This window comes from Hirundo rustica, chromosome Z, assembly GCF_015227805.2.
Source record: "Hirundo rustica isolate bHirRus1 chromosome Z, bHirRus1.pri.v3, whole genome shotgun sequence".
NCBI lineage: Eukaryota > Metazoa > Chordata > Aves > Passeriformes > Hirundinidae > Hirundo > Hirundo rustica.
The window spans coordinates 72942417-72960324 of record NC_053488.1 but is presented as its reverse complement, the minus strand read 5'-3'; the positions used below and the strand labels follow the sequence as shown (position 1 = coordinate 72960324).

Here is a 17908-nt window from a genome sequence, read left to right as displayed (position 1 = left end):
GAACTTTTTCTTGCACTCATTTTGAATTTTATATAAATGCAAATGCTGTTGAAGCTTCTTAGTCAGGGGCTAGATACTCACAAGATGCATAGAAATGGAAAAAGCCCTGCAGCATGAGATTTTAGGACATAAAGAAGATCAGGTTTGCTACCATGGCATATTTTACAAGAAATATTTGTTTATATGTGTATCTGGATATATTTACATACATTCCATCTCTACAAATATTGAAGATAATTCTAATTGTATATGAGTGTTAAGGTAACATTGCATGTTAGTTCTGCTTCATGAGAAAATAATCATAATCTTTACTTACTGTGCAGGATTTGGCACTATGCTTGAAACATGCGTGATTTTTGAATGCGATCTCTGGTGTTGCTTTGTGTTTCAGTAAATGCCTTGGAGAATAATACTATCCTTGCATCATGGGACAGAACGTCAGATACAGCAATTGAACCACAAATAAAATGTGGTTAGGGAAATAAGTGCAATAGTTAAATACTGTTTAACATTTACTATCAAACATTTACTTGAAACTTGTCCATTCTATAGTCAGCAAATGAATCTCAATTATGACAAGATAGAAAGCTTTTTGTTATTCTATTATTAAGTAAATAACGAACACAGTGATTTATTTAAATTATATCAGAGCTTTATATAAACCCCAAGTGAATCTTCCAGTGGCACACTGTGGCACATGGTTCCTGTCTGAAGAGAGGTTCTGCCTCCCTTAAATGCCACAGTGCCTTTTATTTTGTGTAAAAAAAACCCAGCAAACAATCCAAACCAAACTTGTGTCTACACCTGCCAGATCAGAACATTGTCTCTGTTATAATACCTACCAGTGCACAACGCAGACTGGCTTAGGACTTCAGCATGGTCCCTGGCAGTGGCCGTTCATGTGCTGATATCAGGAGTGAAGTACAAGGCTCACTAGAGAGACATGGTTTGCCCAAGATCACTGACTCATCAAATGTTACCTTCAGCAAGGCTCCTAGTACATCATGTCAAAAGAGATGGTAGACAAATCTTAGTAGATTTCAGATGATAGGTGACATGTTGACACAGTGATACTAGCATATCTTTATTAAATGTTTGATGTGGTTTATGTGATAAAAGCCTGTTTAAAATGCAACCAAAAACCCCAGGAGTTTACTTTAAATGTGTCTAGAGGTGTCTTTAGTGTATTCATGGTCTGGAATAGCTCCGGCTCCAGGTGCAAGGCAGAGGTAGTTTTGTATAATATGAGAAAAAGTTGTAGGCAACCACTGCATTTTTCATGCATAGTGCATTCTTCTCTAAGATGGAGAATCTTTGGGTTTTTTACCTCAGAGTTATTTAAAAAAAAAATAAAATTGTAGTCTATGCAATGAAAAAGATGAATATATAGTATACTAAAACAAACAAAATAATAGTAGTGCATTTGCTGAGGAGCAGTTTTTCTAGTTTGAGTCTTAATCAACTGGTTAATTCCAGTTTTCACTCAATTTATTGAATAGGCAAATACCCAAACCTATTTCCTAAAGTTTTACATCCAAAGTAAATATGTGGTAATATTTACATCAGACTTACCAGAGACGCTGAAAAGGGGCACTGAATTTCTGCATTAGCCAGAAACTCAGGAATTCTCCAAACTTTACTGGCTTTTACTGTTGTTTTTTCTTCCCTAAAGGAAAAATCCAGTGGGCAATACAGGGTTTTACGAAGGGTTTCTATTTAAGGGAATAAAATAAAACAGTAAAGCCCTTTTGCATAGGCTGTTAGGTATAACTTTGAACTATTGAAAGGTAAATGACAGAACAGTGCACTGTATTCAGGTTTAGGAGAACCACATTACTGTTGTGTCATGATTTCACCTTTTTTTCTTGGTTCTGTGCTGCAAAAAGAAAATTAAATATGTAAATGCTCTTGCTTATTATTTCTCCTCTTGCTTTTTCTCTCCTGTATGTGAAAAGAAAGATTGAATTCAAGCTTTGTTTTAAGTAATTGGCAGAGAAGGAATGTGACCTTTCTAAGAAAAAAAAAAAAAATTATTTACAAAACTTACTTTTAGAAATTTGGGCTAATGGTGGTTTTTTTTGTGGTCAGTTAGCGACTGGTTACATGAGTTTAACTATAATTTTACTATTTTTAGAGTCCTAGTCTAATCCTCCATATACTACTGAATCAGATGACTCAGAAATCCTCACTTCTGAGTGAATTATATTTGTAGACCATATTCACTCATTACTCTTGTAGAGAGAAGACTGACAGTAAGAGATTGACTGGTGGAGCCGCACTCTGCCATGCCCCAGACAAACAGACCTGACATATGCTTCACAAGAAGCCACAGACCCCCTACCCTGTCATCACTTCCTTTGAGATGGAGGGGAGTGAAAAGAGGCTTTTGCTTGGGGTGGCAGGTGAAACCCCAGGACTGACCTCCCTCACCTCCTCAAGTGCCCTTATGCAATAGACACAAGGCCTTGGAGTCTGAGAACCAGGGGAATGAGGTCCAGGGAAATGAGAATGTGGGTGAAGGTCCATCCAGGTTGATGAGGTGGCCTGCGGCAGAGCAGGTACCCCCCACATCACAACCTCCTCAGTTGAAAAAAGGAAGGGTAGTAGTCATTGGTGACCCCCTCTCGAGAGGAGCAGAGGGCCTGATATGCCAGCTGGATCCAATCCAATAGGGAGGTGTGTTGTCTCTCTGGCACCTGGATAAGGGACATCGCCAAGAAACTTCCCGGCCTGTGCAGCCCACTGATGATTATCCACTGCTGGTTTTCCAGGTGGGTCAATGACCAAGTCCCAACAACAAGGTCAGTAGGGACCTCAGGGCCTTGGGGACAGCTGGTCAAAGGGGCTGGAGTACCTCTTGTGTTCTCCTCTATCCTACCAAGTTTTAGGGATCGGTGGGCCAAGAAACTGGAAAACCAGACAGACGAACACCTGGCTTTGGAACTGGTGTTACCAGCAGAATTCTGAGCATTTTATCAAGGTCGGTTTATATGACTGAGCCTGCTGGCAATAAATGGGGTCCACCTGCCTTAAGGTGGGAGTCTTAGCTCAGAATTTAGCAGGGTCACTGAGAGAGCTGTAGAATAGATTTGAAAGCAGATGTAGATACAGCCAGGCTTCACAGAGATAAGATTACAAAGACATGGTGGGATACCTTACATGACTGGAATTTTGTCATGAAGAGCCACACATTGCTTAGGAAAGACAGACCAGGAAGATGCATTGGTGGAGCTTCCCTTTATGTGAGGAAACTCTTGGAATGTATTGAGCTCTGTCTGGGGTGGTTGATGAGAGAATTGAGGTCTTATGGGTCAGTATAAAAGGGCAGACAAGGGTGACATTGTTGTGGGTGTTTGCTACAGGCCACCTGATAAGGAAAAAGTCGATGAGGATTTCTACAGGCAGCTTGAAGCAGCCTCTAAGTTACAGGTTCTTGTGGGGGACTTCAACTCCCCTGACAACTGCTGGAGAAGCAACACAAAGAAGCACAAACAATCCAGGAGGTTCCTGGAAAGCATTGATGGCACAAGTAGCAGAGAATCCCACAAGGCATGCTGTGCTGCTCAGGGAATGATTTGCTGTTCAACTTCGTAACAACAAACAACAACAACAAGATCTCCTTGTTGTGGATGTGAAGGTTGGGGGCAGCCTTAGCTGTAGTGACCATGAGATTGTGGAGTTCAGTGCTGGGCAGAGAAAGCAGGATAACAAGCAATCATGGACTTCAGGAAAGTAATGTTACCCTCTCTAGGGATCTCCTTGGGAGTATCCCACAGGAACAGACCATGCAGGGAAGAGATGCCCAAGAGAGATGGCTGATAGTCAAGAGTTATTTCCTCCAGGCTTAAGAATGGAGGAGATCCTGATTTATAAGAAACCTGTGAGGATGAACTCTTGTTGTTGCTGAAGTGTAAGCAGGAAATACACAGAAGGTGGAAGCAGGGTCAAGCTACTTGGAATGTATATAGAGAGGTTGTCAGAGAAGGTGGAAATGAGACAACGAAGTCCAAGGTTCATCTTGAACTAAATCTGGCCAAAGATGTCAAAGATAACAAAAAGGTAGCAAAAAGAGCTTTTTCAAATACATGAAAAACAAAAGGAAAACTAGGAATAGTGTAGGTCCTTTATTGGGTGGAGCAGGAGCCCCTGTAACAGAGAATGCAGAGAAGTCAGAATTACTGAATGCCTTCTTGGTACTGGTCTTCGCTGACAAGACCAGCCAGGGTTCTCTGACCCAGGAGACCATGGTGAAAGAATGTTGAAAGAAAGACTTTCCCTTGGTCAAGGAGGATTGGGTTAGGGAGTATGTAGGCAAATCTGACATCCGTAAACTCATGGGTCCTGATGAAGAGCATCCACATGTACTGAGGGAGCTGATGGGCATAGTGAGCATTCTAATGATCGTCTTTGAAAGGTCATGGCAACCACTAGAGGTGCCTGACTACTGGAAGAAAGAAAATGTCACCCCAGTCTTCAAAAAGGGCAAGAAAGAGGATCCAGGAAACTACAAGCAAGTCAGCCTTACCTCAGTCCCTGAAAAGGTGATGGAGAGCAAGCACCTCATTCTGAAATGAGGCCATCTCTATCCACATGGATGATGAGAATGTGATTCAGGAGTAGTCAGCATGGATTCAATAAAAGTAAATCATGCCTGACCAACCTGACTGCCTTCTGCAATGAAGCAAATACAGGGATGAACAATGGAGGAACAGTGGATGTTGTCTCCTGTGACTTCAACGAGGATTTCAACACAATATTATTATTGTATTGTTGTATTCTCACAATACCCTCATAGACAAGCTCAGAAAGTGTGCACTGGATGAGTGGACACTTAGGTCCTGAACATCTGCTGAACAGCAGATCTGTGCAGCCCTTCAGAAGGACCTTGACAGGCTGGAGGGATGGGAAGAGAAGAAACATATGAAATTCAACAAAGGCAGGTGCATGATCCTGCACCTGGGGAGGAATAACCCCGGGCACCAGCACAGGCTGGGGGTGACCTGCTGGAAAGCAGCTCTGTGGAGCAGGACCTGGGGGTCCTGGTGGACAGCAAGCTGTCCATGAGCCAGCAGTGTCTCCTGGGGGCCAAGAAGGCCAATGGGATCCTGGGGAATAGGAAGAGCATTGCCTGCAGTTTGAGGGAGGTGATCATGTCCATCTACTCAGCCTTGGTGAGGCATATGTGGAATATTGTGTCCAGTTCTGGGCTGCTCAGGACAAGAAACAAATGGAGATCCTAGAATGAGTTGAGAGGTGGACTCTGAAAGTGGCTGGGGGACTGGAGCATCACTTTTATGAGGAAAGGCTTAGGGAGCTGGGCCTGTTCAGCCTTGAGAAGAGAGTGTCTGAGAGACAACCTCAGCAATGTCTCTAAAGGAAAGGTGTCAGAGGATGGATCCAGGCTCTTCTTGGTGGTGCCAGGCAACAGGGCAAGATGCAGTGGGCAGAAACTGATGCACAGGAAGTACCACTTGAATATGAGGAAGAACTTCTTTACTGTGAGGGCGACCAGACACTGGAACGAGTTGCATGGAGATGTTGTGGAGTCTCCTTCACGGGAGATATTCCAGAACTGTCTGGACATTATCCGTTCCGGTGTGCTCTAGGATGACCCTGCTTGAGCCTTGAGCAGGAGTGTTGGACCAGATGATTTGCTGTAGTCCCTTTTAGTCTTAGTTTCTTAGACCTTGCACTTCTAGAATACCAGGTCACAGTTTTTAAGCATACTGGTCCTTACTTGTCAGCTTTTTTGGACAACATGTGGTATTTCCTTCAGAAGCTGGCTTTCACTAGAAATTAAGAGACAAATGAATTTATAGGTCGTTTGAAGATTGTGTAAGTGCTAATTACACTTACAACTTAAAACATTCTCTTTTTTTTCGTAATGGAATTGCTTAGGGATTTGAAAAATACTAGCCTTGGATTTAACATATTCAGCAGAACTGATTGGTCTTGACCTTTCTTGAAAGGCTCTGAAGTAGGTATTAGTAAGTAACTAATATTTCTATTTTATTTATTTATTAATCTTTTTTTCAATTTTATTTTCTCTTTAGGGGGATTACTGAAGCTCGTTTTGTTTATGTATTTGTTCTTGGCATAATCTTCACTGGCACTAAAGATTTACTAAAGTCACAGGTTATTTCTGCAGACTCCAGCACGAAGAGCACAGGATTATGGGAAGTATATAGTGGATTGGTTCTACTAGCAGCTCTTCTATTTAGACCTCACAATTTACCAGTCTTGGTGTTTTGTCTGCTGATTCAGACAATGATGACAAAATATATTTGGATACCTTTGAAATTTGATGCAGCACAAAGTGCTATCATGCACTACTGGTTTGGCCAAGCTTTCTTCTATTTTCAGGTAAGCTGAATACTCTCTCCGCTGCAAAGGTGGGAGAGGGAATAGTTTTTCAAATAACTATTGTCCATTGTAAATAAAATGCTAAGTGAATATTACAGTGGAAGAGTTTACTGAGTTCTCAGAAGGATTTAGTTTCTAAACGTTTCATTAACGTTTTGTTTTCAAAATCAGAGAGAGATGCATATCCCTGTGTCTTATCCTTAGTATAGATTTCCAAAAGTGTTACAAGGATCAGAGACCTGTACCAGGATGATTTTGGTCTGTCAATAGGCCTTGTAAATACTTTTCAGGTAATAATTATTTTTAAAATGTAATCTGAGTTGATTTAATACCAGTAAAAGGCAGGTGGCTTTTGTTACTGGTTCTTGAGGCTTACAGTGGGTCTCTATACTGTGTAAGACTGAAGGAAAGTGCTGTGGCATGTAATATCTCTTACAAGAACCAGAACTAGTTTTCTTTCTTATTATATCAAATGATACCTTCTTTCCTGCGGAGACTTATGTACTTCAGTAACCTATTTCTCTGCATTTCAAATAAGGTTGCAATTCCACAAAAAATTTGCTTTGCATTGAAGCTGGAGAGGATCTTTCTACTTCTAGAAAACCTTGTTGGAACCTTAGCATAGGAGGCTGTCTAAAGAGGGCATTTGTTAACCTGGGAATCGGGTTTAAAAGGTGTGGTTTGCAAAATTTCAGTGTTGGTCCTCGGTTGACTTTACCTCTGAGGCATGGCTGGGGATGTTAAAACTCTGGTCAAATTTAGGGTACTGTAACTACAGATTGAGGGTTTGCTTGATTGAGAGTAGTATACGTCCAGATAAGGAATTGCTGTTGCAGATAAGATCATTGTAATTCATCCCTTCCTACCCACTTTTCCTGTTCAGAGGGCATGGTATTTCTTGGTTGATTGGCTTTTGCATGTTTTGAATGTTACTGTTCAGGCAGTCAACTTTGATTACAGCCTTCTGAGAGCACCCCTTAGTGCAGCTGGCAAAATGCTGAAGACCGAGTCATCTCTGTACTGAGGTACCAAACAAAATCAGCTGTCAGAAATTAAATGGCAAAAAAAAAATCCTAGTTGTGGAAGAGAAACTGCCCTAGGGTAACTTTATGATGCTTGTATCCCCACTCGTCTGTTCTGTTTGTGCTGTGTATTGAGTCCTGTGCCTTTAAGACTGGTTCTAAGAGCAAGGAGAAGCGCGGAGTTTGTTTTGAGAAAACTGCCTGACTCCTCCACACTCTTCTCTGGACGGGGTGTTCGGTGGAGGCTTGGAGAGACTGCAGGACAGAGATATTTTTGCTTTTAGTTAGTTTCAGCTAGCTAGGGCAGAGAAGTTCCCTGGACTGGTTTTTCCCTTTTTCTTGGAACTGTTTAAACCTGCTCTGGACTGAAAACCCAGGGGAGCACTGGGGGCTGCACCTGCGGCCCACCGGGGCCTGGACCTCGGCATTTTCCAGCAGCGCCGGAGGGACTGGGACTGATGAGAGACTGAGAGAGAGCCGAGCTACACCCACGGCAAGAACTCTCTCAATTTGCCATCTCACTCCAGAACAAGAGGTTTTATTGTTTCATATTATTCATTCTTTATACTTTTATGCACTTTGTTAAGTAAAATATTTTTTTCTGCTTTTCTCCAAAGAAGTTTTTTACTGGACCAGTTGGAGGGAGGGGCCACTTGGGTTTGCTTCCCGGAGGGATCCTATTCAGGGGTTTTCTCCCAAATTTGTCCCTAAACCAGGACTAATAAAGAACGGTTCAGATTTTTTCATAAAGCAGCAAATGATTCATAAATGAACCATCATTTATGCTGAATTCTTGGTACACTTGGCTGAGAATTTCACAGAACCATGAAATTACAGGAGAGTTGATTCTGGAGATCATTTAGTCCAACCTGACCCCATGAAAGAGCAGGTCAAACAGACCAGGTTGATCTGAACTGTGTCCATTCCCTGTTTAAAATACCTCAAAGTGTGAAGACTCTGCAAGCTCTCTGGGCAGTTGGCCCAGGTCTTGACCACCATAGCTAGTAAAAAAAGCTCTTTCTGGTTTTAATCAGAACTTCTTGTATTTCTGTTTCTGTGTATTACGTTTTATCCGTTTGCTAGTCACTATTGGGTGACGGAGAAAGTCACAGTCTGGCTGCATTTTCTGGACTTCCCCTCATCAGGTGTTTATACGCACTGTTATGATTCCTGCTGAGCGTTCTCCTCTTGAGAGTAAAAAGACACAAGGAGTTGCTTGTATGATGCGTGCTTTGTTCCCGCCATCATTTGTGGTGCTTCAGTGGACTTTTCCTGGCACACCCGTGGCTTTTTTGTGATGGCAAGCCCAGAACTGGACCCAAGCATCCAAATGTGGATCTCACCACTGCTTATTAGAGAGAATGGAGATCTCCATTAAACAGCTAGTAAGGCTCTCCCTTAATGACATCACAGATGCTGTTGGTGTTTGCACAAAAAGGACAATGGCTGGCTGATCTCTTCTAAGTGGCCTTCCATAAGTTCCCAGTGTCACCTGGGATGGTTTTATCCCTCCCCAAGTGCTGGATTTGATGCTCCCCTTTGGTGCACTTGCTGAATTTCTTGTCATTTCATTCCTCCAGTCTGTCGAGGTGTCTCCAACAGTGCCTCTGATGGCAGCAGGCCCATTTTCTATCTACCACTTTCCCAGTTCTGTATTGTGTGCAGATGTCCAGAGAGAACTCCCTATCCCACTGCCCACGTCATTGGTAAAGATGTTAAACTGTATCAGCCCCAGTGTCAATCCCTGTGGCTGATCACTAGTGATTGGCCTCCAGATGGACTTCAAGTTGCTGATGGCAGTCCTGTGAGTTCAACATTTGAGCAGTTTCCAGTCCTTATGAGTGTCCCGCTTCCTAGCCTGGACTGCATCCATTTGTTTGCCTGAGGAGATACTTAAAAGTACTTATGAGGTGAATGTGCCTTAGATAAATGTAGCCCATGTCTCTTCAGCCAGAATGGCATAATGGAAAAGAAAACAGAAGCTTCTTAAAGTAATAGTTTTGTTTTGGAAGTGTAATATGGTGGGTTAAATGTTGTGTCTTTTCTGCTCTGAATGATGCCAAAAATTTGGGACTAACTTTTCTGGAAGGATTTACACCAACTTTGAAGCTGCTATAAGCATCTTCTAGAAAGAAGCTGTTAGAGCTATCAAGAGCTTGATACATCTTTCCATTTGACTGTGCTGTGTCAAAGGGTTTTTTTCTATACCAATAAAAATATACTGATGCTAGGCCAATGAAGATAACAGGATCTGGTAACATTTATTTCAGCTTTCTAGTCGTCTTAAACTGGTGTTATGGCAAAGATTGCTCTTTTTCATTATGAATGTTTTGCAGTTTCATCTACCCTTGCAATTGAGGAATTTTTTTCTTTTTAGAAGACTGGAAGTAGTTATTTCCATTTTACTTGACTGCAAATTGTGGTTTTGGATATCCTACAGTTTCAGAGCATCTGCCTAGGCCCCATCACTCTGCTGGCAATTTTGGCATTTCTTCTAGAAATGTTTCCTTTGGAAATAATAACTTCCAGTATGATACAGATTTCAGCAAACTTTAGGATATTTGAAAAATCAGTTCTGTCAAGGGAATTTCTTCCACATAGATATGTTGCTGAATCACAGCATTCAAATCTCATAAATGAGAAATTCTTCACTGCGGTGTTATGAGCCAGATTTCTAGATGGGTCTTCGTGCATCTCCCATCGCTGTAAGATCTGGAAAATGATCTGATCTGGGTGATAGTTACTTATCAAAACTTAAGTTAAAAACACAGCAAAGCTTTTCCCACCATGTTGGTTCCTGTGCTGCTTTGTGTGAAATAGAAGGGGCCCAGACAAGAAGCTGTTCCACCACATGTCCCAAAGCTCCAGCTTTGAAAAGATTATTTTAAATTAGCAGCAGCTTAGCAAAAAAATTGAGGAATGCTTGTTTTAGCACAGGACCCTTTAAAAATGTGTCAATTTCAGAAGAACATGCTAATAGTTTTCTAAAATTCTTTTGTACATTTGTCCACAAAAATTAAGGTATGTGCCTATTCATGATTCCCAACACCAATTAAAATGACAAATTAATTGTAATAGAACAGGAAGGATTTCCTAGATTGTCTCTCTTCATTTCTCTTTTTGTTTTTCTATTTTCAGAACATCTTAGAAATGTTTCAGAAATAAAGAAATCAATTCTGCTAGTGAAAAAAAGAGCTTTTAAGAGTCAAGACAGATGGAATTTTCTTTCCACACACCCCTCTCCCCCCCCCCCCCCCCCCCCCCCCCCCCCAATCCTTAGAGAACAAGATTTTGGTTCTCTTTTAAAAATGTTGTAAGTACATTTGTATTAGATGTCTTTTTAGCATGGAGATTAAGAGTTTGACCAAAATACCCATCTTTAGATGTTAGCTTGTTCTTTTATTCTCTGATGAAAAAACTGTTCTGAAGGTATGGAACAAAACAATTTGAATCATACAAGGGTAAGAGGGACTTTTTTTTTTCATTTCACAGTTGAAAGCACTTATCTGATATGCAGAATATTAGCGTAGAAAAGTAGAATGGTTGAGCTGATAGTTCATAAATTACAGAGGCTATAGAGGTGCCTCACAATCTAATTAATGCTCTCTTTTCAATTTGTAAATTTCTCTCAGTTTATTCTGAGAATAGCTTTTCCAGTCTGGGTCCATATTTCCAAGGACAGAAAGAACTTCTTCCAGAAATTATGTATCATTTCATGCCTCTTTTATGTTGTTTTTGTCAGTGTGGCATTCTGATCTTCATTATCTGGGAAAATCAAAAAGCTGGCAACATACAAAACCAAATTATTCCTTTTTTTTAATGTATTTACATATCTTCTTCCCTTTGAGTTCCATCTAGAGTATGAATGACTTGTTGCAAAGGGAAGAGTGCTCAGTTTGTACAGCTTAAAATCAGGATTGAAATGTTTCTTTGGTTTATTAGTGACACACAATTAACTGACAACTATATATTAATAATTCATTGCCAGTCACTGAACTGTAGATACAGGATTCATACCTGATATACAACAGGTGACCTTTTACCAACATTTATGCCATTTTGTGAACCTAATTTGGGAAACAAATCTATCCTCTGCACTGGGACATACCTGTCCCAAACACATGGACATAGCCTCTCTCTTTCAGGTGTGTTTCAGTCTCTTCTCTTTGCAAAGCAGTTTTCCTATTAAGGCAGGTGCAGCCACTCAAGCTTTAAGTCTTTATGTATTTCAAGAGTACCACAGCCAAGTGACTCAGGTGAAGCTGTAGATGATTCTGCATGGTTGTGTACATTTTCCAGCTCTTCTTTAAGTGAGTGATGGAAAGTGGAACTGTGGATGTACCCATACCAGTTTAGTAACAGATTTTAATTGTTTGAATAAGCTATTTGATCTTTTTCCTTTACCTTGTGGGAAAACCAGGAAGGCCTTTGCTTAGTGACAACTTTCAGATCCCCACCTTACTTCTGTGCCTCACAGTGAAGTGACACTGTTCTTACTGAGTACAGTTCAGGTGTCCCAGTTTAGCAACTACCTGTCCTGTCCAGGACCATCAGTGCTGAGTTCTTATATTTTGACTGACCTAGGACAGGGTTGTGTTTCAGACAGAGTAGATATGGTTTGTTCTTAGATACTGAATGAACAGTACGGAAGTACAGCTGGGCTGTTTCTGCTGGAGAAATCCATCCAATTCTCACCTTCAGTACTGACCTCAGTTCGGCTCCCTCTTGGCAACAGATAGTCAATTGTTTACTGCCTCAGGAGCAAGCAATACCTATGCTAGAATTCTAGGGGAGATATGTGAAAGAATCATAACTGTATTATTAGGTATGATGTGTACTGCTGGCATAGATGTAAAAGTCTTCCTTGACTTAATTTTTCTAAGTTTTGTGGTCACTAGAGCTGTCACTGTTAAACTGAGTTCAGAATGATGCTAGGGTTTTACTTTCCAGGCAAGCATAAAGATCTAATGTAGCATCCAAAAATAAAACAGGCATAAGCCTGCTATTGTTGAAATACAAAAATTGAAAACCATTGAAATTTGTTGGTGATGTAAATCACATTGGATACTAAATTTAAACTGTGTTAGCTAAATGAGGCAGGAGAAGAGAAATATAAATGAAATATGGAATGCTTCCATATGGAAATAGGAGAGAGGTTTGGAGAACTACTTTTTGCATATGTCTTGGTGAGGTTATGAACTACATGAGACTTGTCCATGTTGCTGAGCCTTTACTAAATCTTGGTAGACAATATGGTGCATCGTAAAGCAGTAACTCTGTCTTGCTGAGTGTGGATTGTAAGTGACAGCCTTTTGAATATGATAGTAAAAATAGCCTTGTTCAGGATAGCATATTTAATGAATGAGGCACTGTTCTTTCAAAAAAGTATTGTAGGGTCCTTCAAGACTTTATGGGAGTAGATCTGTGAAAATCCTAAGTGTACCAAATAAGCAAGGCTGATGGGAATGGATACTACTTTTCGTTAATGTGCTATAGCTGAGGAACGTGGGGTAAAAAAAAAAATGAAGTGCTTGAGTGTGGAAGCTAATTTTTTAATTCTGAATGTAAGTAGGAGAAAAAAATTAAGATGGATTGAAAACAAATGCCTTCATCTTACACTTGGTTTTGCATTCTGCACTTCATCTGTGTCTGAACCCTGAGTGCGTCTTCTGTCTCAGAGTTTAGTTAGGAGACTTCCGGGTCATGTTTTTGATTGAGAGAGGAGCTGATGGGAGGAAAGCAGAGGGAGGGGGCTGGCCCTTCTTTCCATTTTGGTTCTGCTTTAATCTGATGCTTTACTGCCTGTGTTGTATCCCAGCTGTATAAGCAGGTATGTATGCCTGTCTTTTAGTTCCTTGATCCTACCCTGGACCTGGACCTGTTGATTGGGCTTTCTGGCCTTATCTTGGACTTTCTTTGTCAGTACAGACTTGAGATCCCTGGACTGCATCTAGCCCTGATCACTGTCTCTGGATCTAGCACTGACCAGGACATGCCACTGAAGAGTTCTGACTTTACTGCTCTCACCTGTCTTGTTTTCACTCTCATTTCCTAGTTTACCTTCCTTTGCAGAACCAGCTGTCCCTTTATGCTCTCTGGCAATTTGGATCTAAAAGGCAAATCTGTTAAATACTTGTAAATTAAATGGGAAGACTATGTGTGATGTCATTTTTTCCGCATTTTAGCAAGATCTTTTTGAATAGTAAGCAGAGGAAAAGGTTGCTCACACAGGTTGTGGAGTCTTCGTGCTTGCAGGTTTTTAGAGATTGTCTGGATAAAGTGCTGTGTTACTAATGTGGAGCTGGGTAAACCCAATTCGTTTTCTAGTCTTGTTTTAGTAATGAAGGTCTTTGTTTTACTTACCACTTTGTGTGAATTGATAAAGTGAAGCAACGTTTTAAAATACTCCAGTACTGTCAAAAATAGATGAAATTAATACATTTAGTCAGAATGCTACTTATTTATCAGGTTATTATTGCAAGCTTGAGAATCTCTTGATGAATTTTTCAAAAATCTTGAATAATTGATTGTTTTCTCCTAATCCCTGAGTTGTCCCCTCTCATAACTCAGCAGTCATTTCCCAGAAGTATGTTGTATCTTTATCATTACTATTTGTCCTTAAAATGCAGTGAGAATAGAAATAAGTAACTTGGTTGTTTCTCTTTAATAAACCAGCTCCTAAAAAAATTATTTTGCAGTAAATATTGCTAAAAATATTAGTTTCCTTGCATGAAAGCTTATAAATGAACAAAAATTCTGTGTATTTATTTATTAGTAGGATTTTGTTGCCATGCTTAGAGCAGTATATCTGTGGAATGGGAGAAAGAAAATACAGTTCCAGTTTCTGGTGGTTTTTATCACTGGAGGAAACCAGAATAGGTTTATACATTTTTAGAATAATTTATATCTAATTTGTCTCACCATTAGGTAAAGAGATGGGACTGAGTGACATTTTAAAGTGACTTTAACTTTTTCTTGTAATTTCAAAGTATTGTAGGGTAATTTACATTGGAAAGGCCTGCAGTTCACTCCCATTTTCAGAACAGCATCAGCTGTGAGGTCAAAGGAGATGGTGAAGGGTCTTGAAACCTCCAAGGTCTGTCTGGAGACAGCAGAATCTTTCTGGGCATCTTTTCTGAAATACTAGCGTGATATGTTAAAATAAGAGGAGGCACTCTGAATTGTCAGGTATTTATTGTGTGGAGTATTAGAATTTACAGCTATGAAAATTTAGTGTAAATACATGAATCTGTCTTGGAGAAAGATGCCTAATGTGAAGAAAAAATGCTTCTTACTACTCACCAGGGCTCTTCCAGTAGTAACAGCTGCAGTATTATCTTTGAGGCTCAGTAGATTCAGGGTAGAAGTAAGATGTTTGGACACTTCGCAGTGTGATTGCAGTTGTATGTGATCCAAATGTGTGCATCCATGTTCTACAGCTATGTCACTTTAAACAATGTCAATTTTAAACAGATGGAATGAGTCCTGTGGGGAAGAGACTCGGGGAGCTGAGGAGAAGGGGAACCTGTTCCTTCTTCCAGGTCCCTTACTTGTCCTGATTACCTTCCAATGGGAAGTACAAATTTTTGCCTGCACTGGTTCTGCAGGACAAGTGACATGCACTGCAGCACTGCATTTATTCTTGCTTCTTCTCTCATACACTGGCATGGGGAGTTGCCCCAACATGCCAAAGATCAACCATGTGCATGTGGATTAAACAGCGTAAAGAGATTCTTTCAACTCCTCATGACATGAGCAGGAAGGATCTCTTGATGTCTCAGCTTTTCCACTCTGTACTCATCATGCAGAGGAGAAGGGGAATGAAAAATAAGTAGATGTGGTGGGCAAAAGTCCTGCTGCTGTGTACAGGGACTGGAGGAAACGAGAGTAGGTTCCCTCCCTACCTGTCCCTGTCAAACTCTATTCTGTTGGGAAGGAGCACCCTGCTCAGTGCTCAAAGTGCTACTCTTAGCTTTCTGCTCTTGCCATGAGCTCTAACCAGGATATGCCTGTTAAACCAGAGGAGTAACCTTATTTTACAGCTTGCTTTTCCAGTCTCATAATCCAGGTTCTAGGGCACAGACATGCTTTTTTTTTTTTTTTTTTTTTTTTTTTTTTTTTTTTGCTGCTTATCATCAGTTAATGTGCTCTGCTTTGCTCGTGGCATTGCTGGACATTGCACTAAATACATAACAATAATTGATTATACTGGTGCAATGATTTATTACAAGGATGCATGATGAAAGTCAAAATGAGGGAGACTAACAGTCATAAATCAAGATTTTTCTACTGTATGATATCTGGGTAAAATCCATGCCATATCTCTTACAGCTTCAAGCTCCCCTTACATTCTGGGGATATCTTCATGGTGAGATTGATGGGGACAGTGACTACTTATAATGAGCTCTGCATAGTTCCATCGATACAGATGCCTTTTTCCCTTAGATTTTAGAGCTGTCTCAAGAACAGGTATTTTTGCTGGTGCCTAGTTAGTTACATACCTAAAAAAGCTGCCTGTCTTTTGTACTTCCCTGTGTGCTCTGGGCTTTGTGACAGAAGCGTGTATTTGATGGTAGCACTTCCTTGCTGGGGTAACTTGCAGTTCAAGAGGACTGCAGTCACTAAGGTCAGGTTTGACAGGCCACCACTCCTCATATGTTCTGCTGGGATTGAGTCTAAGGCTGTTGGTGGTGACAGTCCTTACATTAATGTTGTTCTGGGAATCTGTGGGTGGAAAAAGAGGGTTTGATGGCTGTTAGAATATCAGTGCTGTAGAAACCGATTGGTTTCTCAAGGTACAGCAAGAATATCTGAGAGCTTTCTCACTAGTCTGAGGAAACTTATCTTAATTATAACCTATGTTAATTGAAGAAGTATTCTGCCTTAATCATAGGATGTGTTTGTTACTTTAGGTATTTGATTAAAGTACTTTCAGATTTTCAGTGGACAACACTTCCTTCAATTTTACGTTGTTCCTTGTTATTTAGTGGTCCTGGTCACTGGGAAAAAAAACTTGGTAAAACATACCAGACCTTGACAGCTCTTGATACTTCAGTTGTTGTATGTTCCTTTTGTTTTTCTCTTAGTAGGTTTAAATGCTTTTTATTGATGATTCAGGCTATCTAGACTGACTTCTGGTCTATTTCAATGCAATCTTATGTGGTACAGAAACTTGGGAAGGAAAAACATCTCTAAATTTGCTTGTCTTAATCTGTTTACATGCAGGAACTTGTGCCATGAGGCAGGCAGGTGGGCGATGTAGTGTTCCATTTCAGCTCTAAATTAGAGTCCTGCTGTCTCTAAGGGCAAAAAATATTTATTTCCTGGTGTAATTTTAGACACCAGACCTAAAATCTTGTGTTTGAACCTTGTCTGATGAAAAATGCAACTTTTTCATTAATGTGTCTGAAATCAGCAAGTGTAGCTGTTTATTTTAATTTCTTTTTTTTTTTAAATGTAGCTTATTAAACAGTAGGCATGGTAATTTGCAGACAAAATAAGACTTGCAAAATAGCATGCTGTTTATGCCTTTGTTAATCTGTAAATTCTAATTGAAAGCATTTGTTTGGTAAGCTGTTTTATTGAAATTCAGATGTAAAAAATATGGTTGTACTGTAAAGCAATTTAAAGAGTAAGTCTTTAATGGGTGCAATAATTAATATTATTCTAATGTATTCTAACTGTATCTTTGGAGCTATTTGGATATTTACTATGTTATCCACTCTTTTCAGGGGAATTCAAATAGTATTGCTACTGTGGACATTTCTGCAGGTTTTGTGGGGCTAGACAGCTATATGGAGTTACCAGCTATCTTCCTCACAGCATTTGCAACATATGCGGGACCTTTCCTTTGGGCCATCCATCTGCTGTGCTACTTGAGTTCTGAAGTTAGCAGGTAATCAGTTTGGAAATAAGGTAATGCTCCTCTAAGCACTACATATATAAATACCATCCATTAAGTGTATATATTTTCAAAAAACTTTTTGTTCACATAATCTTTTCCCCTGAAAGTTAGTTTTGTACTAAAAAACACGCATGTTACTTTTTTCATCGTAAGTTTGTATCACCTAACTCTTCCACTTCTATTTTATCTGCAGAATTTTTTCCCTGGGAATACACATGTATGTTTTACTAATTTTGTTTCTTAATGAGTTCTCCGTTTGCTGAGCTACATAACTTAATTTTTTTTTTTTTTTTTGGACAGCATATAGTGCCTAAAAACATTTTTTCTTGAAACCTCTTAAGTTAGAGACCTGCAAAGGCCTTTTTAAAGCATTATAATAGAACTCAAACTTAACTAACATGATGTTCTTTGAATGTCCTTTTTGACATAGTGACATGCAAGCTTTTATATATAGATAAAACATACTAATATTATTGTATGTTACTGGTTATTGCAGTCATTTGTAGCTAAAATATTTGTACTTCTCTGGGTATCTTGTATGGTGGATGAGTTAAAGTAAAATGAATTAATGCATTGGAATTTTAAGAAGACAGTTGTAAAACACTAATGTAATTTAAGA

The 17908-nt window shown here is 39.9% G+C and overlaps 1 protein-coding gene across 11 annotated transcripts in view; it reads left to right on the top strand.

Moving 5' to 3' along the window:
• The window catches only part of PIGG (phosphatidylinositol glycan anchor biosynthesis class G), a 102587-nt gene that overhangs the window by 59671 nt on the left and 25008 nt on the right, over window positions 1-17908 (top strand). For 7 of the 11 annotated variants that reach the window (XM_040090227.2, XM_040090226.2, XM_040090224.1 and 4 more), the window contains 2 exons: window positions 6054-6363; window positions 17117-17280. The exons of 1 other annotated variant lie outside the window; for it this stretch is intronic. In XM_040090227.2, coding sequence (XP_039946161.1) covers window positions 6054-6363; window positions 17117-17280 — 474 coding nt within the window. Of the gene's footprint in view, window positions 1-6053; window positions 6364-17116; window positions 17301-17908 lie in introns of those variants that run through there. 3 more of the 11 variants (XM_040090231.2, XM_040090225.2, XM_058424096.1) reach the window with 3 other exon arrangements.